At 42.6% G+C, this 22,423-nt stretch overlaps 1 pseudogene and 2 gene segments (V, D, J or C); all 3 read right to left on the reverse strand.

Annotated features, from left to right (window-relative positions):
• Positions 1-8,467: 8,467 nt before the first annotated feature.
• On the reverse strand, positions 8,468-10,523 carry LOC138608580 (Ig kappa-b4 chain C region-like). The segment is given in 3 exon segments: positions 8,468-8,937; positions 10,065-10,142; positions 10,505-10,523. Coding segments are annotated over 3 exon segments (423 nt in total).
• Positions 10,524-16,497: 5,974 nt separating this feature from the next.
• On the reverse strand, positions 16,498-17,801 carry LOC138608581 (putative nuclease HARBI1; annotated as a pseudogene).
• A 619-nt stretch (positions 17,802-18,420) lies between these two features.
• Positions 18,421-19,216, reverse strand: LOC138608582 (Ig kappa-b4 chain C region-like). The segment is given in 2 exon segments: positions 18,421-18,917; positions 19,195-19,216. Coding segments are annotated over 2 exon segments (351 nt in total).
• Between the last annotated feature and the right edge of the window lie 3,207 nt (positions 19,217-22,423).

Consider the following 22,423-nt stretch of genomic DNA (forward strand, 5'->3'; position numbering starts at 1 on the left):
CGAAGAAGAGTCATGTGAATGACGAGGAAAGGGAGGAGATTAAGCAATCTCTAAACTTCATGTTGGTGGAAATGACCAAAGTGGCAAAACAACAGACACAACTGCTTGGATTAAAGGAGGAAGTGCGCGAAATAGTTCTGGAAAAAGAAAAGAAAATCAGTGTCTTAGAAAGACCAGTGGCTGAATGGAACAGTACACAAGAATGGATGATGTGGTTGTGAGCGGACTTGACACCAGACACCGCTCATACGAGCCAATGGCCGTGGCGGTGAGGACAACACACTGGGAGAAATGCACTCCCTGGAGCAACAGGTATCCACACAGCAATTGTTAAAAATATGTCATTTGCAATAAATAACATCGTGGAATGTGTTACCGTTGAAATTCAATCAGAGAAATCAAAAAATATAGTTATTAGTTGTGTATATAGAGCCCTGGGTGTCAATATTGATACATTCACAGATAAAATGTCAGAAATGTACAACGCAATTAATAACAGGAAGCTGATTTTTGTCTGTGGAGATTTCAGTATAGATCTCTTAAATCCCCAGAGACAAACACAAACAACGAATTTTATAAATGCAATGTTTTGATTGTATCCTTCAATCACACACACAAGTAGGATAACTGTAAACACTGCTACACTCATTGATAATATATTCACAGATGTTACTGAGGACAATATAACTGGAGGTTTACTCATACACGATGTTAGTGACCATTTGCCGGTTTTGAAGCCTTCGAATCCTGTATTAAAAAATATGTGGAAGCAGAAACCGGTGGCTTAATAAGACGGGTAACAGAAAGTGCCATCGACCATCTTAGGGAAGAACCAACAAATCAGGATTGGAGTGAAATTTAAAATGTAGATGAATCACGTGAAAAATGTATTTCCATTATATCTAACTTGTATGATAAACACTGTCCTCTTGTGGTTAAAGTGGATAATAACAAATACACGGACAAGCCATGGATAACAAAGGGAATAAAAAATGCTTGTAAAAAGAAAAATCTATTATGTAAGAATTTTCTAGAGTTTCTAACAAAGGACACTGAAAACAAATATAAGATATTTAAAAATAAATTAACCAAAATAATGCATTATAGCAAAAAAAAAAAAGTATTAAAGCGAACTAGTGGAAAACAACAGGTCTAATATTAAAAATACTTGGAGAGTTTTGAATTAAATCATAAAAAAGGAAAAAATAAAAATAAACTACCAATATTACGTCTACTCCAACAATGATACGGTTATTAAAGAACATAAATTAATAGCGGATAAGTTTAATAAATATTTTGTTAATGTGGGAAACAATGTCAAGTCTGTTATACTTCCAAACAGTAAAAATGGAGTAAATAGTAATATTATTAACATAAATATTCATTCAATGTTTATTAGAGAAACTGATAAATATGAAATTATTACTTTTGTGCACAATTTTAAAAATACAAAAATCAACAGACTGGAATGGTTATGTGTTTGATTTAAAAAATATTGGCTGTATTGATAAACCTCTAAATTATATTTGTAATCAGTCCCTGATGGCTGGAAAATTTCCCAAACAAATGAAGATAGCTAAAGTCATTCCACTGTACAAATCTGGTGATAAACACGAGTTCTCAAATTATAGGCCAATCTCACTGTTCTCAAACATCTTAGAAAAGATATCTGTAAAGAGGCTAAATGAGTTCATGTCTAAACATAACAAACTCTGTGAACAGCAATATGGATTCAGACTAACCGGACCACCTCACTAGCACTTACAGATTTTGTTGAACAAATAACAAATGCAACGGAGAGAAATGAAAATACAGTTGGGATATTTCTTGACTTACAGAAAGCATTTGATACTATTGACCACAAATTATTGTTATCCAAATTACAGAGGTATAGTGATAGACGACTGGCACATGATTGGTTAGCTATTTGGAAGGCCGGTATCAGTATGTCCATATTAAAAATTAAAATTCAAACCCTCTGAAGATTACATGCGGGGTGCCTCAGGGTTCGGTTCTTGGACCATTGCTGTTCATTTTGAATATCAATGACGTCTTTTTGGTTTCAAGGTCATTGAAGTGTATTTTATTTGTTGAGGATAAAACTTTATTTTGTAGCGGTAAACATTTGAAACAACTTCTGGATACTGTGGAGAAAGAACTACAGATACAGATATGGTTTGATGCTAATAAATTATCTCTTCACTTTGGAAAAACTAAATGTATAATAACTGGAAATCGAGCAACAAACTAAAATTAGAGTTAATGAAGTAGAAATTGATACAGTACTTGAAACACAATTTTAATACTTGACAATTAATTAAGTTGGAAATCACACATAAACCATGTCAAAGCCAAAACGTCTAAATCTATTGCAATACTGTACAAAGCTCAACATATCCTTGGTCAGAAATCATTGCACACACTGTACTAGTCACTCATAGTCCCATACATGACTTACTGTGTAGAGGTATGGGGAAACACATATAAAACAAATACAAACTCTATTTTCTTACTGCAAACGAAGACAAAGCCTTACAGCCACACGAATTCTAAGCAAGAAACCCTATGAGCCAACCAATCCATCATTGATCCAGCTAAATGTATTAACATTTAAAGACGTAGAAGATTATAATACAATACTAATCATGTAAAAAATGGACAATCACCATTAAGTATCCAGAGGTTGTTTAAATGTGAGGGTCAGTAAATACAATCTGAGAGGAACATTGGAAAAGTAAAGACAAGAACAAATGTTAAAAATCACTGTCTGTCAGTCAGGGGGGTGAACCTGTGGAATACTTCTTCTGAAGACATTAAAACATGCAGCACACTGATCAGGCTCAAAAAACTTTATACCAACAATTGCATCATGCAATACACTTTGGAAAATGTAAGTTAATGTAAGTATGTTAATGCCAGAAATGACCAACATGATAATACTGTCATGTCTCGTCCCATTACCTGGTGTGTGTATATATAGTCTGTGTTTCCCTTTGTCCTGTGCCTGTTCGTCTTGTCATGTTAGGGGGTTTCAGATCAGTCAGGTTGTTTTTTTTAGTATTTTTTTTAAAAGACCAGTTCTGAATACTAATTTATCCTCATTGCTGAGGATTATGATTTTGTAAGGTAAGAGGGGTAGGTAGTTCACCTTAGCTTCTGCCTACACCCTTTCAGTTTATTACTCAGAATTAGTGCTTTTATTTTCTGTCTTTGTATTTTGTTTTGTCTGTTGAGAATGAACAGAAATAAAAATGTAATCGACATGAAGCTACATTTGAACACTGACATCTTTTAATCTCTTCTCACTCAGAGCATTTCCATAGAGAGCCACTTTGCATCAGCAGCACCATGCTCCAGTGCTCTGGGAGAGTTTATAGTCCTGACAGTTGAACACTGGATGACTGACAGCTGTCCTTCATCACAACAGAAACCCTCCTCATCACAAACATGACTCTGACCTCCGTCCTCCTCTGGACTCTCCTCTGCTGCTGCTTCACAGGTAAAGTCCAGAGAATCAAACTCCTCTCCTCTATGAACGCCCGTCCCTCTGAAATGAAGCTGATGAAACCATGTTGCTGCTTTCTGTGTTTGTCTCTGTATCCTCAGAGTCCAGAGGCCAGGTCACAGTGACTCAGCCTGCAGCAGTGAGCTCTGCTCCGGGAGGCTCCGTCTCCATCAGCTGTAGGACCAGTCGGAATGTATACAGTGATAGTGATGGTGATTACTATTTATCCTGGTACCAACACAAAGATGGAGAACCTCCAAAACTCATCATTTACTGGGCAAATCGTAGAGCATCAGGGATTTCAGATCGTTTTACAGGCAGTGGATCAAACTCTGACTTCACTCTGAGCATCAGTGGGGTCCAGGCTGAAGACGCAGCAGTTTACTACTGTCAGAGTTATCACTGGATCAACAGTCAGTGGGTGTTCACACAGTGAAAAAGCGTCGTACAAAAACCTCCCTCAGTCAGACTGAACAGAAACTGAAGTGACTGCTGCAGCTGGAAGTTTCTGCAGAGACTGACACAGTTCACTGAGGACACACACACACACACACACACACACACACACACACACACACACACACACACACACAAGCACACACACACACACACACACACACACACACTCATCATTTTCAAACAGACCTTTGGTTTCCTAATGAACCCTGGCACATGTAACACATTTTACAGTCATGAAAACTTCTGATTGTCATTCAAAGATAAAGACAACACACATAAAATACAGACACGAAAGAAGAATCAGACAAAAGCAAAGTCCCTGTAAACACGTGAGTCTTGATTCACTGTTGAATCCATGTCCTCAAAGGCTCTTTAACCTTCACTTTGTAGTCTGTAGTTATGTTAAAGCAACGAGCTGTAATCATAGCAGAGCAGGACAGAAAGGACCGATGACAAAGACAACATGTGTCTCTGGTTTGCTGCTTCTGTTAAAATGCCTCCTTTCACCCTCTCACATGAACTCCCTCCTGCTTTGGGAACCACAGCCACACATTCACAGTCAGTCTGCACTGATAAACTATCAGGTGTGAGCTGTAGATGATCTCTGAGAGTCATCACCTGATGTTATAAAACACTGCTGATGTGACTGAGATGAATCCAGTCTCTGTAGATCTAATGGATCCATTGTGATCATCCAAGCAAGATGGCGCCAGTGTGTGAGGCGTTCCGTCAGCTGCTCCGAATGTTGTGTGTGTTTATACTGTCTGTTACACTTGTTGCGCATAATGTCAACTCTCTGTTGGTGTATGATCGCCAAACGTTGCTGGATCTGAGAATCTCCACTAAAGATCTGGTCAACTTAGATCATTACGGACAGCAAACGCTGCCTCCTTTCCTGGTGGACATCCCGGCATACCTCTGCCATACGCCAGCGCCACTCCCTCGGCGAAAACGCCGCCGCCGCCGGGGTAAGCGTGGTGGCTGTCTGGTGAAGCTGAGAGCCGGGTTGGTGCGTCTTGACCGTGGCGGATGTGGAGCGGTGCCTCGTCTATGTGTCTTTCGACGTTGGTTGGACCCTGTTGCTGCCTACTTGGTACCGGTGGCCGGCTCGGATGATCTGTTCCAGCCCCGCGGCCCCTGCCCTCCTTGTCCCCGCTGGCGTGGAGTGGATCCGGGGAACCTGCGGCCTCTCCGCCGGGACTCACTGTCAGCGGCTCGCCCAGATCCGCCAGCTCCTGCCAGGTTTGGCCTGGTCAACGCAAGATCGCTTGCGAACAAAACATTCATCCAGAAGGATTTCTTCAGATCTCGTAAACTGGATTTCCTGTTTATCACCGAGACTTGGACGACTGTTGGTGAGTCCAGTGCCTTCACAGAACTTTTACCTGCCGAGTGTTGCTATTTTAATTCTCCACGGACATCTGGTCGAGGAGGAGGAATTGCAACTATTTTTAAAAGTGTTTTTAAAAGTAAACAGATATCACTGTCGTCGGCTCTAGCCAGCTTTGAATTGTGTTGGTTTGAGCTGGGAAGTTCTCACACAGTGCTGTGTGCTGTGGTTTATCGGCCTCCCAAATACAATAGAGACTTTTTAACCGACTTTTCTATGTTTCTGGATGATATCATGCCGAAATATGACCGGGTCCTGATTATCGGTGATTTTAATATTCATGTGTGTTGTCCAGAAAACCCCCTGGCGAGGGATTTCTTAAATATAATCGACTCTTTTAATCTTGTACAGTCTGTACTGGGCCCGACACATGTACAGGGGCACACACTCGATCTTGTTTTATCATATGGTTTGCCTGTTTTTAACTTGGAGGTCTGTGAAGCGTTTTTCTCCGATCATATGCCTGTCTTTTTGAAGCTGCTGTGTGCTGTAACTCAGTTAAACCTCGCGCTGCTGCTCGCAGATGCCGGGTTATTAACCCTTCCACTGCTGCTCGCCTTTTCAGCCGTCACTCCCGATCCTGTGTGCGATGATACAGAGGCTCTTAGCTCTCAGTTTCTTGACATTTGTCAAACTGCCATTGACTCTGCTGCCCCGTTAAAGAGCAGGCAGTATAAAGTTAAATCAGAGCCTTGGTTGAATGATACAACCCGCACTGCCAGACAGGAGTGTCGTAGAGCTGAGCGCAGGTGGAAAAAGGATAAACTGGAAGTGTCTTTTCAAATGTTGAGGGATTGTTGGCGTCGCTATCAATCCTCTGTGAAAGAGGCTAAAAGAAAATATTTCTCTGATATTATTGTCTTAAACTGTCACAAACCTCATGTGTTGTTTAAAGTGATCAACTCTGCTCTGAATGCACCACAGACTGTGGGAATTGAGCCCTCCCCTTCTGTGTGTGAAAACTTTCTGCAATTCTTCACTGCTAAAGTCACCTCTACCAGAGCACTTATTTCACCTCCTGCTTATGACCCCTCAGTGTTTGTCCCGTGTCCCGTGTCCGTGTTCCTGTTGTTTTTGACTCATTTGAGCCTGTGACTCTGCCTTTTGTGCAGGAGACTGTGGGGCATTTAAAGCCATCAGGCTCACCCAATGACCCGGTTCCTCCTCAACTTTTTAAAGAGGTTTTCCCCACTGTTGGGCTATATTTACACAGCATCATTAACAGCAGTCTGTCCTCAGGAGTGGTTCCTGTAAATTTTAAACATGCAGTTGTGCAGCCACTGATTAAAAAACCTGGACTGGATCCTGCTGTTATGGCTAATTTTAGGCCCATCTCCAAACTGTCCTTCTTTTCCAAAATCTTAGAGAACATTGTCTACTCTCAGCTCCTGGTCTTTTTAACTGAACATAATGTTCTTGAAATTTTCCAATCTGGTTTTAAAACAATGCACAGCACAGAATCAGCTCTTTTAAGAGTTTTTAACGACATCTTTTTAACTACTGACTCTGGTCACTGTGTTGTCCTTGTACTCTTGGACTTGACTGCTTCATTTGATACAGTGGACCATGACATCCTGATTGCTCGTTTGGAGCAGTGGGTGGGCATCAGGGGCTCGGCGCTGGAATGGTTCAGGTCCTACCTGTCTCATCGGACATTCTGTGTTGGCCTTGGTGACTCTGTGTCCTCCGCTGCTCCTCTCACATGTGGGGTCCCACAGGGTTCAGTGCTGGGCCCTCTTTTATTTTCCTTGTATCTTCTCCCACTTGGTTCTATTCTCAGGAAGCACGGCTTTCTATTCCACTGTTATGCTGATGACAGCCAGATCTATGTCCCCCTTAAAAAGGCTGATTCATTCTCCCTTAAGCCACTGTTAAATTGTTTAGATGACGTCAAGGCCTGGATGGCTCTAAACTTTTTAAATTTTAATGAAAAAAAGACTGAAGTGATGGTCTTTGGTGGCACCTCTGTTACCCCCTCAGTCGATCTGTGTTCCTTGGCACAATACGCCAAACCTATTGTAAATGATCTGGGGGTAAAGGTGGACACAGAACATAAGCTGGACAGCCAGATTAAAGCTGTGGTGCAAACAGGCTTTTTCCAGTTAAGGCAGCTGGCAAAAATAAAACCGTTTCTCCAGAGACAGCACTTTGAAACAGTAATTCACGCCTTTGTGACGACTCGGCTAGACTACTGTAATGCACTTTACATGGGGATCAGTGGATCCTCCATCGCACGTCTTCAACTGGTACAGAACGCAGCTGCGCGTCTTTTAACTGGCACAAGGAAGTTTGAGCACATTTCACCGATTTTAGCTTCACTCCACTGGCTACCCGTCCATTTCAGAATTAATTTTAAAATTCTTTTATTTGCTTTTAAAGGTCTAAATGGTCTTGCCCCATTGTACCTCTCTGAGCTTCTCCACCCCCACACACCCATCCGATCTCTCAGGTCAGCTGACCAGATGCTCCTGAGGGTTCCCAAAACTAGGCTGAAGCTCAGAGGGGACCGAGCGTTTTCGGTTGCAGCTCCAAAATTATGGAATGAATTGCCGCTGCACATGAGACAGGCCTCCTCACTGTCTCATTTTAAAACTCTTCTTAAAACGCACCTCTTCTCTCTGGCCTTTAACACCTCATAGGTTGTTGATTTTATGTGCACAGATATTTTATCTGAGGTGAACGGTCTAGTAATTTATTATGTTTTTATGTTCTTTTATTTTTAGTATTCTGACTTTTTATTATGTTTTATTGTATTTATTTTACTGTACAGCACTTTGGAAACCTTTGCGTTTATTTAAACTTGTGCTTTATAAATAAAATGGACTGGATTGGATTGGATCATCAATAACAGCATCACATGACCCTATTTATTGTTCTGGTTATAAAGAGGGACACTGAAGTTATCATGAGTGGACCTTTCTTCTTTTCTACAACTTCATTGATAACATGAGAGACAAACCTACAGCAGCTATTCTCCCCGATCACTGAGGCATGACAAAGCTCAAAGACAAACACTTGTTACTATCCTGGCTTCTTGCCTAACTAACGGTTCTAACATGAAATAAATGGCAAAGAAAACCACACGGAGATCCACATATTATGATTCTTTTTATTATTGTGTCGAACAATTACAAATATCAGCCAATCAGCAAGCAAGAAAGCACGTTTAATGAGAGACACAGAGAGATAGAGACAGTTTAACAGAGAGCAGACTGAGAGCAGCGTCAGAGTAAAACCAGGAGCAGAGTCCCAGTGAGTCAGGACTGGGAACACTGGTCTCTCCTCAGAGTCTCTGAGAGAGGAGCCTGGGAGCCCTTGGAGGCCTCACAGGTCACAGAGCCCACCTTCCTCCACTGGTCTGCAGAGAGCCTCAGGGTGCTGCTCCAGCTGTAGCGGCCGTCCTTCTGCAGCGCCCCGGGGCTCCTGCTCTGCGCCCCGCTGCTGCTGCTGCTGCCGTCCACCTTCCAGGCCAGACTCCAGTCTGAGGGGAAGCCCTTGTTGGCCAGGCACACGAGCGTGGCCTTGCCCCGCTGCAGCTCCTCACTGGAGGGGGGCAGCACCGTCAGGGTGGGACGGACATCACCTAGGAGAGACCAATCAGGTTAGAGGAGATGGAGCACACAGCTGTCAATCAAACAGCTTTGTGAGAGTAGATTTTCTCCTGTGAGGAGTTTCTGACAGATCTCTGCTCCATCAGTCACTCACTCACACATTGTTTCACTTCCCTGTAAGAAACCTCTCATGCACATCAGCACAGAGAGAATCGTCGTGCAGATCGACTTGACATACATTTAACTTAGCTTGAAATAAAATATGAAATTTGGCTCTATTTATAAATTCTTTCAGAAATTCTCCCGAGCCCTAAAATACAGAATTCTGAACTAAGAAGTGAGAATGGAAGCAAACAGAGAAAAATGAACAAACGATCAAATGATTGGTGTGAATTTGACCCTTAAAACCAAAGAGTTTGAAAGATTTTCAAAATGTGAAACGATTGATGAAAATATCTGAGCTATTGTTCTTTATCAACCATCACGCTTTATCTTCACATTGTGCAATTTGACTTCACTTGTCATTTTAAAAACAGATCTCACTGATGCGTAAAATTAAACACTTGAAAAAGCAGTTTTATATTTTGTGCACTTCAAGCAGTTTAACTTTCAGTCAGTCAGGAATGATTAAAGAGTGTTTAGTAAACTGTGAGTGAAGCTTCATGGTGAAGGAGGACAAATAAAAAGAGATAAAGTGTCGCAATTACAAAAAGAAAAATGATCTGCACACTCATCACATTATCTACACACATTATCTTACACTATTACATTCAATGTTTGTACAGAAACTTACGTCCAACATCCAGTCCGGTTCCTCCGCAGTGACACAAAGTCACTGACAGCCGAACAAAACCCTCTCAGAGACACGGCTCTGACTTTATCAGACTGAAGGAAACCTTCAAACCCTTGAGACACAGCTTCACCGATTTAGTGAGAATCAACAACAAGTGATTCATCTGGATTCATATTTTACACTCATATTAATAAGTGTGTGTGTTGTTGTAGACCTATATGGTTTGAAGTCAACTATACTCTGTATTCATTAAAATACACGAGATTTTAAATGGAAATGGGAGTGATTGTTTCCTTCAGTCTTCAACGTCAAGAAATAACAGAAAAGAAGGTCCTAAAATCAAAGAAGGATAAATATTTGACTTACGTCCAACATCCAGCCTGGTTCCTCCACCGAACGTGTACCACAGTGATACAAACTGATGGAGTCGTCGTACAAAAACCTCTCACTGCAGGGAGACACGGCTCTCTGACTCTGACACAAACAAACTCAACACAATGAATCTCTGTCGGCAACTTTTTGTCAGATCAGATGAAAACTCGTCACAAATGTTCAGAAAGCAGATTTTTCTTTGAGATAAATTCACTTTAGGAAAGTTTTCCTTCTGTGAAGCTTTTAATTTGTGAGGACCAAAGAAATGTTTCAAACTAGTTCGTCCAGAAGCACGAACACAAAATCTCATTGGATTGGAATCAAAGGATGTTTAATCAATAGTGAGATTAATTTATTGATGCATTACTAAACTGCATCCTCAGAGTATCCAAGTCCCTGTTGGAGTCGGTCAGAGCATTTCCATAGAGAGCCACTTTGCATCAGCAGCACCATGCTCCAGTGCTCTGGGAGAGTTTATAGTCCTGACAGTTGAACACTGGATGACTGACAGCTGTCCTTCATCACAACAGAAACCCTCCTCATCACAAACATGACTCTGACCTCCGTCCTCCTCTGGACTCTCCTCTGCTGCTGCTTCACAGGTAAAGTCCAGAGAATCAAACTCCTCTCCTCTATGAACGCCCGTCCCTCTGAAATGAAGCTGATGAAACCATGTTGCTGCTTTCTGTGTTTGTCTCTGTATCCTCAGAGTCCAGAGGCCGGGTCACAGTGACTCAGCCTGCAGCAGTGAGCTCTGCTCCGGGAGGCTCCGTCTCCATCAGCTGTAGGACCAGTCAGGATGTGCACCATGTAAGTTTATGGGGATATGCTTTTCACTGGTACCAACACAAAGATGGAGAACCTCCAAAACTGCTCATTTACGGGGCAACTGGAAGAGCATCAGGAATTCCAGATCGTTTTACAGGCAGTGGATCAAACTCTGACTTCACTCTGAGCATCAGTGGGGTCCAGGCTGAAGACGCAGCAGTTTACTACTGTCAGAGTTATCACTGGATCAACAGTCAGTGGGTGTTCACACAGTGAAAAAGCGTCGTACAAAAACCTCCCTCAGTCAGACTGAACAGAAACTGAAGTGACTGCTGCAGCTGGAAGTTTCTGCAGAGACTGACACAGTTCACTGAGGACACACACACACACACACACACACACACACACACACACACACTCATCATTTCCATACAGACCTTTGGTTTCCTAATGAACCCTGGCACATGTAGCACATTTTACAGTCATGAAAACTTCTGATTGTCATTCAAAGATAAAGACAACACACATAAAATACAGACACGAAAGAAGAATCAGACAAAAGCAAAGTCCCTGTAAACACGTGAGTCTTGATTCACTGTTGAATCCATGTCCTCAAAGGCTCTTTAACCTTCACTTTGTAGTCTGTAGTTATGTTAAAGCAACGAGCTGTAATCATAGCAGAGCAGGACAGAAAGGACCGATGACAAAGACAACATGTGTCTCTGGTTTGCTGCTTCTGTTAAAATGCCTCCTTTCACCCTCTCACATGAACTCCCTCCTGCTTTGGGAACCACAGCCACACATTCACAGTCAGTCTGCACTGAGAAACTATCAGGTGTGAGCTGTAGATGATCTCTGAGAGTCATCACCTGATGTTATAAAACACTGCTGATGTGACTGAGATGAATCCAGTCTCTGTAGATCTAATGGATCCATTGTGATCATTACAGTTTTTCTTGATTGCTTTGAGCGGCTTAAAGAAACTGGGATCCACTCGGTTTTCATCATCACTGTCTCAGCAGAGCACAAGACACCTCTTGCAAATGTGTTCACCCTTTCTCATTGGATTGACACATTTTCCCTTTTGCAGAACAGTAAACACGGATGTAAATGGTAAATGGACTGTACTTATAGAGCGCTTTTCTAGTCTTTGCGACCACTCAAAGCTGCTTTTACACTACATATCACATTCACCCATTCACACACTGATGGCAGACACTGCTACGTAAATTGCCCAACTGTCAATCAGATATCACATTCATACCCGTTGGCTATGCCACCGGGAGCAATTTGGGGTTCAGTGTCTTGCCCAAGGACACTTCGACATGCAGCCTGAGGGAGCTGGGGATCGAACCTCCGACCTTCCGATTGAAAGACGACCGACTCTACCACTGAGCCACAGCTGCCCCGATGTCATTCAAGCAGTCCAAACTCCATAGTTTTAGCTATGGTAACAAACAGAAAGCATCTATTCCTAACTATTAGAAACTACCTACATCAGTATGAAATCACTGAAGCACCTGTTTGACACTCCTTCACACAAATCTTCAATTAGCAATCAGTCTGCAGGCCTTCAAAGGGGCAGCGTCTGTGTTGTTCTTTGCCAACATGGATGGAAGAGGTCTAAGGCAGAAGAGACTGAGTATCAATAGTGGCTATTTCTTATCCTCTGCAGTAATAGATTTTTATACTTTACTGTAATAGATTTTATTTGTATTTTCTTCATTTATTTTACTCTAATAGATTTTATTTTGGTTTACATGTGTTTTGTGTAATATTTACAGTGTTTCAGTTTTCAGCCACAGTTTGAAAAACAGAATCAATGGAATCAATAAAGTTTGCATCAAAGCATTTCTGATTCTGGATCCAATTCTTTGCAAGAAGGCAAATGTGACAACAAATGGCACTGGCATGACAGCTACAGTCATGGCCAAAAATATTGGCACCCCTGCACTTCTGTCAGATAATGCACCACTTCTCCCAGAAAATGTTTGCAATTACAAATGCTTTGGTATTCACAAGTTTATTTCTTTTATTTACATTGGAACAACACAAAAAAGCAGAGAAAAAAAGTCAAATCTGATATAATTCTACACAGAACTCCAAAAATGGACTGGACAAAATTATTGGCACCCTCAACTTAATATTTGGTAGCACACCCTTTGGAAAAAATAACTGAAATCAATCGCTTCCTATAACCATCAATGACTTTCTTACACCTCTCTACTGGAATTTTGGACCACTCTTCTTTTGCCAACTGCTCCAGGTCTTTCAGATTTGAAGGGTGCCTTCTCCCAATGCTGTTTTGAGATCTCTCCACAGGTGTTCTATGGGATTCAGATCTGGACTCATTGCTGGCCACTTCAGAACTCTCCAGTGCTTTGTCTTAAACCATTTCTGGGTGCTTTTTGAAGTATGCTTTGGGTCATTGTCCTGCTGGAAGACCCATGACCTCTGACGGAGACCCAGCTTTCTGACACTGGGCCCTACATTGCGCCCCAAAATTCTTTGGTAGTCTTTAGATTTCATGATGCCATGCACACAGTCAAGGCATCCGGTGCCAGAAGCAACAAAGCAACCCCAAAACATCTGTGAACCTCCACCATGTTTGACCGTAGGGACCGTGTTCTTTTCTTTGAAGGCCTCATTTCGTTTTCTGTAAACAGTACAATGATGTACTTTACCAAAAAGCTCTACTTTGGTCTCATCTGTCCACAGGACGTTCTCCCAGAAGGATTTTGGCTTCCTCGGGTAAGTTAAGGCAAACTCCAGTCTGGCTTTTTTTTGTCTCTGTGTCAGCAGTGGGGTTCTCCTGGGCCTCCTGCCATAGCGTCCCATTTCATTCAGATGGCGACGGATAGTGCGAGCTGACACTGTTGTACCCTGTGTCTGCAGGTCAGCTTGAATTTGTTTGGAACTTGACTGAGGTTCTTTATCCACCATTCAAACAATCCTAGGTGCCAATCTTTTATCAATTTTTCTCTTCCATCCACGTCCAGGGAGGTTAGCTACAGTACCATGGGCTGTAAACTTTTTGATGACATTGCGCACAGTGGACACAGGAACATGGAGATGGACTTGTAGCCTTGAGATTGTCCATGCTTTTCCACAATTTTGGTTCTCAAATCCTCTGACAATTCTTTGCTCTTTCTTTTCTCCATGCTCAGTGTGGTACACACAGACACACAACACAAAGGTTTAGTCAACTTTTCTCCATTTTAACTGGCTGCAAATGTGATTTCTATAATGCCAGCACTTGTTACTTGCCACGGGTGAGTTTAAATGCAAATTAAAGGAGCATCACACGCTTGAAATACAATTATTTCTTACAATTTTGAAAAGGTGCCAATAATTTTGTCCAATCCATTTTTGGAGTTCTGTGTAGAATTATATCAGATTTGACTTTTTTTCTCTGCTTTTTTGTGTTGTTCCAATGCAAACAAAAGGAATAAACATGTGAATACCAAAGCATTTGTAATTGCAAACATTTTCTGGGAGAAGTGGTGCATTATCAGACAGAAGTGCAGGGGTGCCAATATTTTTGGCCATGACAGTACGTACAGTTATAGGCTACAATGCCAAGCAATGGTGCACTGATTGGCACTGAGTGCTGTAATTTGTATGTTGTTGTCCACTGTGTAACGGTTGATTGGAAGAGCTCAGACACTTGTTTACAAGTTGTGTTGTTTGAAGGCAAATGTAGCTTTTGTTGCATATTTTAAATGTTTTAGACGGTGAGAGCCTTTGGCAAACAAAATGTGTCATTTCGACCATGAGTGGCGCTGTTTCGGCCTGTGTGGTAACTGTTTTGAAAATGTGGAGTCTGAGTTGACTGCTGCATCAAAGCAATCAAGAAAAACTGCAATAACAGCATCACATGACCCTATTTATTGTTCAGGGGTCCGTTTCACAAAGCAGGTTCAACAAACTCTGAGTCTAACCCTGAACTCTGAGTTGATCTACTCTGAGATAGGAAACTCTGAGTTTTCGGTTCCAGAACAGCTGATTTGAGTTAGTTTGATCAACTCGGAGTAGTTTCACCTGGAGTTAAGCGCGTGCACCACAACTATAAAAAGACAGCATCAGTGGAGCCCCGATTCGACGAGTCACCATGGCAACGGGGAAGGGGAGGGCTGCGTTTTTCACCCCACTTGAACTGGACATTTTAATGCGCTCATACGGCGAGTTTGAACATGTTTTTAGAAGGAAGTGCAACACCGCTGCAGCTGCAAAAGAGAGGGAGACGGCGTGGGAGAACATTGCTGCTCGGGTCAATGCGTAAGTTTAAATGTAGTCCTTTGCAATCACAATAATATTACAGGGGAAAACTGCTTCAATGGTAGCCTATTAATTTATTTCATTTAGGTGCAATCCCGCGGGGGAGAAGCGCACTTGGCAGCAGCTTAAGATGAAATATAAAAATATTGTTCAAACAGGTAAGACCTCGGCATAACCTCATGGGGGTACCTCATTCTGATCATGTTTTACATTGTAAAGTAAATATTAAGTGGCTGTTTGACTGTGCAGTTGTTTTATCCCCAACATAATGCTGTTTTCACAAACATAAATGTCTTCTCACCTATATCATGTTCTGTTAAATAATTAAGCCTATTTAAACTAACACAGACTTCTACTCAGCCAACAGAAAGAAGGCAGATGCCCGTAAAACGGGTGGTGGCCCAGCACCGCCACCTCTAACGGAGGCAGAGAAGCTGGCCCTTAGCCAGAATTTAGGAAGGCCAGTGGCTGAGGGAATCCCTGGAGGGAGCTCATCCTCTGAGCCCACCCCTCAAGACACAAGTGCCTTTATAAAATGTAATATGCCTAGGCCTATATACCTTTTTTAAGCCTATTCATACAAATATGTATTTCCCTTTCATGTCTTTCTTTTGCCTTTTGTCCAAACAGATTCTGATGGTGCTATCTGCCTGGTGGAGCCCCCTCACGCCACAACATACCTTGTAACTGTAAGTAGGCAATACTCCAAATATTTTGCCAAATGGTAGTTTAAGTATACTGAAACATATCACTCATCCAGGAAGAAGAGTATGAGGAAACTGTGTCTGCTGCCTTTACAGAGGGGGATCCAGAAAGGCCTATAGAGGTAACATCTTGATATGTTACTGATAGTTCTCTTCTCATTCACATTTCTTAACATTCTGGTGGAATATAGAGTGTGACATTTAGCCTACACTGAAGTATTAACACATTCTCATCCTTTTTAACAGGGCATGGCTGGGCAGCAGCAGGAGGGTCCCTCAACTTCCACTGCACAGATTGACACAGTGAGATGGATGTTCAGTAAACACCAGAGGTTCATTCTGTGGAATTCATGTGTAACTGTATAATTTAATGTCCTTATGTTTTCCCAGTTACCAGTAAAAGACATTTACAAAATTCACCTGCTGAAAAAAATTCAAAAAACCGACAAAGAAATACAATACTTGGACCGCCAGATTAGGAGGGCAGACCTAGAAATTGAAATACTGGAGCACACGTTAGAGGTAGGTGCATGGTCACAGCTGAATTATGTTAATTATGTTAACTATTGGAACATTAACTAAAGTAGCCCTTGTATTTGTAGGAAATAAAGAAGACCAAATGATATTTGTATTATGTCTTTATTTGACTGCTGTGGTGGTGGTGATGATGGTGATGATTAGTCTCTGAAGTGGTTATGGCATATGGTGTCTCTGACTGCTCTGCCGTCCTGCATAGCTGGCAGGTGGATGGGGTCATCATCAAGGTCTTCGATTTGTAGGGCAGGGTGTTGCTCTCCTCTAATAGTGGCAATATTATGAAGAACAACACATGCCACAATAATATCACAGGCCCTCTCAGGGGTCACCCTAAGGTGACGTAGGCACTGGAAACGGGCTTTCAGCAGGCCTATGGTCATCTCCACCCGGGCTCTCGTCCTGCAGTGAGCCCGGTTGAAGTTCTGTTGGGGGCCTGGTTCAGGGTCAGGGTAAGGGGTCAGCAGCCTAGGTTGGCATGGGTAACCCCTGTCACCCAGCAGAAGGCCATCAAACTCTCCTGTAATGTATAGTGGATACATTAGAGTATATTAAAGGAGGGAGACAAGTGAATTATATTGTGCAAATCTTTAGGCTGCTTACCACGTTGCAGTCTGTTGCTCAGGTTAGACTCGCGATAAATCCTTGAGTCATGAACAGACCCAGGCCACTTGGCCTCCACATTGGAAATGATGTATGCAGCATCACATATGATCTTGACAGTGCAGAGAATGACAGATGTTGAACTATGAAGCAGTCTTTAACATTTTGAAACAGTAGTCAATCTTCATGTACCTGCACATTTATACTGTGAATTGACTTCCTATTCACATAATCTGCTTCATCATGTGACGGAGCCGTGATGGGGATGTGTGTGCCATCTATGCAGCCAATCACACTGGGAAATCCTAAAAGAAATTAAAATGACTAATCCCATTCTGAGGTTGCAGCACAATGTCATTAACAGAATATAATTTAAAATTCATTGAACGGATCTCTACATCAGTCACCTGCAATCCTGTGAAACTCCTCCTTGATGGCTCTGACAGGTTTATGTCCAGGGAAAACAACGAAGATGGATAACAGCCGTTTCAGGGCGAGGCACACTTTTCTGACCGCCCTGCATACAGTTGCCTTACTCAGGTGCTCTGCATCTCCAACATTATACAAAAAACTCCCATTTGCGAAGAAACGCAGCGCAACACAATATCTGCTGGGATGTGAGAGCATGGCTACGGTTGGTAATGTTGCAAATGTAAGGACGGATTAGGTTGTGTATGTAGATGATGGACTGTGACGTGAAACGGTACCGCTCAAAAAGATAACTGTCTGGAAATGCGAGAACATCTATGCGCGGTCTGATAACAATCTCCCGACGAATATTTAACTCTCTGCGCAGTAATGCTGCACCTTCATCCACGGGATCGTTGTCAAACGGACATGCCATGTTAGTGGAAAAAGTCGCCACCTACTGTGCCTATGGCCTAATATAAGCCTACTGACTGATTTTTTTAAATAACACACGGCAGAACTTTGCTACGCCAAAACTCGCCTGCTGACTCAATGAATGAGGAAATCAAATACCGTGTGTGGCTGAAAGAGGGCGGAGACGGAGAGAAGCTCGAGGTTCATTGAGAAAAACCTGCTCCAGACCAGGTTAGGTTCATAGAGTCTGTTACTACGGTAACTGACCGAGAGCTTAAGTTACCTCTCTCTGTGAAACAGGCTAGAGTTACCCCTCTTTCTCTGGTTTGAGTTACCTCCCTTTGTGAAACGGAAAACTCAGAGTTTCCCTCATTTCAGGGTCAACAGACTCAGAGTTTTCAATAAACCTGCTTTGTGAAACGGACCCCTGGTTATAAAGAGGGACACTGAAGTTATCATGAGTGGACCTTTCTTCTTTTCTACAACTTCATTGATAACATGAGAGACAAACCTACAGCAGCTATTCTCCCCGATCACTGAGGCATGACAAAGCTCAAAGACAAACACTTGTTACTATTCTGGCTTCTTGCCTAACTAACGGTTCTAACATGAAATAAATGGCAAAGAAAACCACACGGAGATCCACATATTATGATTCTTTTTATTATTGTGTGGAACAATTACAAATATCAGCCAATCAGCAAGCAAGAAAGCACGTTTAATGAGAGACACAGAGAGATAGAGACAGTTTAACAGAGAGCAGACTGAGAGCAGCGTCAGAGTAAAACCAGGAGCAGAGTCCCAGTGAGTCAGGACTGGGAACACTGGTCTCTCCTCAGAGTCTCTGAGAGAGGAGCCTGGGAGCCCTGGGAGGCCTCACAGGTCACAGAGCCCACCTTCCTCCACTGGTCTGCAGAGAGCCTCAGGGTGCTGCTCCAGCTGTAGCGGCCGTCCTTCTGCAGCGCCCCGGGGCTCCTGCTCTGCGCCCCGCTGCTGCTGCTGCTGCCGTCCACCTTCCAGGCCAGACTCCAGTCTGAGGGGAAGCCCTTGTTGGCCAGGCACACGAGCGTGGCCTTGCCCCGCTGCAGCTCCTCACCGGAGGGGGGCAGCACCGTCAGGGTGGGGACGAGTCGACCCGCTGAAGGAGGCAACAGAGAGACAACATGAAGAAAGTACAAGAAGGAAACTCCACCCTGCTGGATGCAGCCTAAGTGTGCTGGGTCTCCTCCTCAGATTGGATGAACGTGGTCTTCTGTGTTTCACTTCCCTCTCTGAGCTGAGTAACCATGACAACAGACAGGCATCACTGCTGAACCGTGAAACAGACAGGTTTCAGTGCTAAAGATAAAGTCTCAGGCGGGAAAGTCTTCAGTGTTCAATCATTACACGTTCTGAAAAATACAACAAGCCTTCACCTTCAGCTCGTTCCAAACTCATCACAGTGTTTTAATCGTCACCGTTTCCACAAACATCACGATTTCAACACGACTAAAGAGACACTGTACTGCTGAGAAACTGTGCAGCTGCTGAGAACACAGTGTGTAGTAGCTGCAGAGACATTATCATCTTCACTGATTGTACTGAGTAACCCTAACCCTAACTTCTTCACCTGTTTTAATCTGACTGACAAACTATAAAAATGCATTTAACCTTTTCATCTCAAACATCAATAAGCAGTTCATTGTTTTCATGTTTAGAAAAAGTTCCAATAAATGTTTGCAAATGTAAATAGTTATGACAAATGCACGTCGCCTGCAGCTGATGATGACTCAAATATAATGATTTATTGGAGGGTCTGGTTTTGTGTGTGTGTGTGGGGGGGGGGGGGGGGGGGGGATCTGCTGAATAATTCTGAACAAAATGTGACCATCAAACTCAAACTAAAGCAACTTCAATATTATTACCAACAAAGTCTTAGTTACTAGTTTGATTAACTGATTGATCCATCAATAAAAAGATCTTCCTCAGAGTATCCAAGTCCCTGTTGGAGTCGGTCAGAGCATTTCCATAGAGAGCCACTTTGCATCAGCAGCACCATGCTCCAGTGCTCTGGGAGAGTTTATAGTCCTGACAGTTGAACACTGGATGACTGACAGCTGTCCCTCATCACAACAGAAACCCTCCTCATCACAAACATGACTCTGACCTCCGTCCTCCTCTGGACTCTCCTCTGCTGCTGCTTCACAGGTAAAGTCCAGAGAATCAAACTCCTCTCCTCTATGAACGCCCGTCCCTCTGAAATGAAGCTGATGAAACCATGTTGCTGCTTTCTGTGTTTGTCTCTGTATCCTCAGAGTCCAGAGGCCAGGTCACAGTGACTCAGCCTGCAGCAGTGAGCTCTGCTCCGGGAGGCTCCGTCTCCATCAGCTGTAGGACCAATCGGAATGTATACAGGGATAGTGTTGGTGATTACTGGTTACACTGGTATCAACAACAAGATGGAGAAACTCCGAAACTGCTTATTAAGTATGCTAACCAACGAGGATCAGGGATTTCAGGTCGTTTTACAGGCAGTGGATCAAACTCTGACTTCACTCTGAGCATCAGTGGGGTCCAGGCTGAAGACGCAGCAGTTTACTACTGTCTGAGTAATCATGAGATCAACAGTCAGCTTGTGTTCACACAGTGAAAAAGCGTCGCACAAAAACCTCCCTCAGTCAGACTGAACAGAAACTGAAGTGACTGCTGCAGCTGGAAGTTTCTGCAGAGACTGACACAGTTCACTGAAGCAGCTCAGACATGTTCAAAGCACAAAAACATCCAACACATTCAGATCCACTGACTTTAATCCACCAAACACTGCTGAGTGAGCAAAGCCAGCAGAGAACAAGCTTATGTTGTGTTTACTTTATTGATTATCTCTATGAACAGATATCTGCATATAAATCAGAAAGTGTGGAGGAGGGACTCGACTTTCTTCTTTTGTTCTGAGTAGATGCCAGATGTGTCTGCCTCCAAGTTATTCAAAGTCACCTTAAAAGCATCCAATGAGACACGTTCCTTTAGCTCCAGGTCTTACTGTAGTTTGTTCCATGTGTAGGAAGCAGCAAACTTAAAGGCCTCTCCCCAGTTCAGTCCTGACCTTTGGGACAGACGGTAAGAACAGGTCCTGGGACCGAAGACTGTAAGCTCCTGCACTCTTCTGACTGATGTAGTTTAGAAGGTTCGAGGGAAGCATACCTAAGATCGACTTGTAAATAAGAATATGCCAGTGTTTTAGTCTCCGTGTGGACAAAGCAGACCATCCAACACGTGCAAACAGCAAACAGTGATGAGTGAGGGCTTTAAAGTGAGTGATGAACAACAGCGCTCCGTGATGCACAGTGTCCAGAGCATGTAAGCTTTGAGACGAGGTGTGCATGTATAAAACATCACCAGAGTCCAGCACAGACATAAAAGTGGCAGCAACCAGTCTTTTCTTAGACTCCAGAGAAAGGCAGGATTTGATTCTGAAGTAGAAACCCAGTTCAAGTTTTAATCTTTTCACCAACTGCTGAATATGTGGTGTGAAAGAGAGAGATTCATCGATTAAAATACCAAGATATTTGTGATGACACAGACTGAATCTGTGTACCCTGAAAAGTGGAGATTGAAAGGAGGGTTTAGTGGTCTTGATTTTGTGTCTGAGAACAGCAGGAGTTTGGTTTCATCTGCATTTAAAACAAGTTTGAGAAGATAAAAATGTTGTCGAACAGTATTAAAAGCAAGTTGTAGCTGGGAGAGAGCCTGGCCTGGAGTGGATGCTGAGCAATACATGACAGTGTCATCAGCGAAGAAATGAAAATGAGTTTTAAAAACATTTTGATTGATGTTATTTTATATTTTATATAACTTTTTATTTATATAAAGAATGAATAGGAGTGGTCCCAGGACTGACCCCTGAGGGACACCTTTGGTTACTGTAAGAGAGCTAGAAATGCACCCTTCTGCCTACACACTGAGTTCTGTTGTTAGGTAATTGTTAAACCAGCTGACATATGTTCAGATAATCCTATTGATAGCAGCTGATCAATGTTGAGACATCATCGTCTCTGCCTGGCAGATAATGAATGAAGAAATGTAACATTGTGGCAAAGAGGGAAACATATCTCTGCAGACTTTATCGACGTTAAACAACAACTGACATGATTAACTCTGATGTCCTTTTACGCTGCAGATTCTGTGAGGTTTATAGAGTATTGTTTGACAGTTTTCTTTGCCTGTTTATGTCTGTATTGTACATGAAGGTTCATTTCTTTAGTTTGTTCCATTATCAGTGAAAACACACTGAGATCGATCAAATGGCTTTGATCATAATAATGGAAGTTATACATGGGGCAACACATGTATTAGCACAAGGCCTCTATGGTTCAGACCTTTAGTATATAAGCATGTAATCCAACGTATGTCCTCATACAATGATTTGTATGAAGTCTTATAAAACATATGAACATTTCTATGGTGCGTAATCTTACTGATGTCAACGCTTTGTCGCCTGGTCTTCATCAGCGATGCTTTATCACAGCCCCTCTTTGGTGTCTCGACAGACACACAAGGTTAAATCTGTTCAGCGTGAATGTGGGTAAGACAAGTTATTTTGGCAGGCTGAAAATCAGCACAGAAAATAATTGTGGGTACATACGACAGACAATTTGAATTTCATGA

This window comes from Semicossyphus pulcher, unplaced genomic scaffold (assembly GCF_022749685.1).
Source record: "Semicossyphus pulcher isolate SPU_LCO1_2020_fin unplaced genomic scaffold, fSemPul1.0.p SCAF_5, whole genome shotgun sequence".
NCBI lineage: Eukaryota > Metazoa > Chordata > Actinopteri > Labriformes > Labridae > Semicossyphus > Semicossyphus pulcher.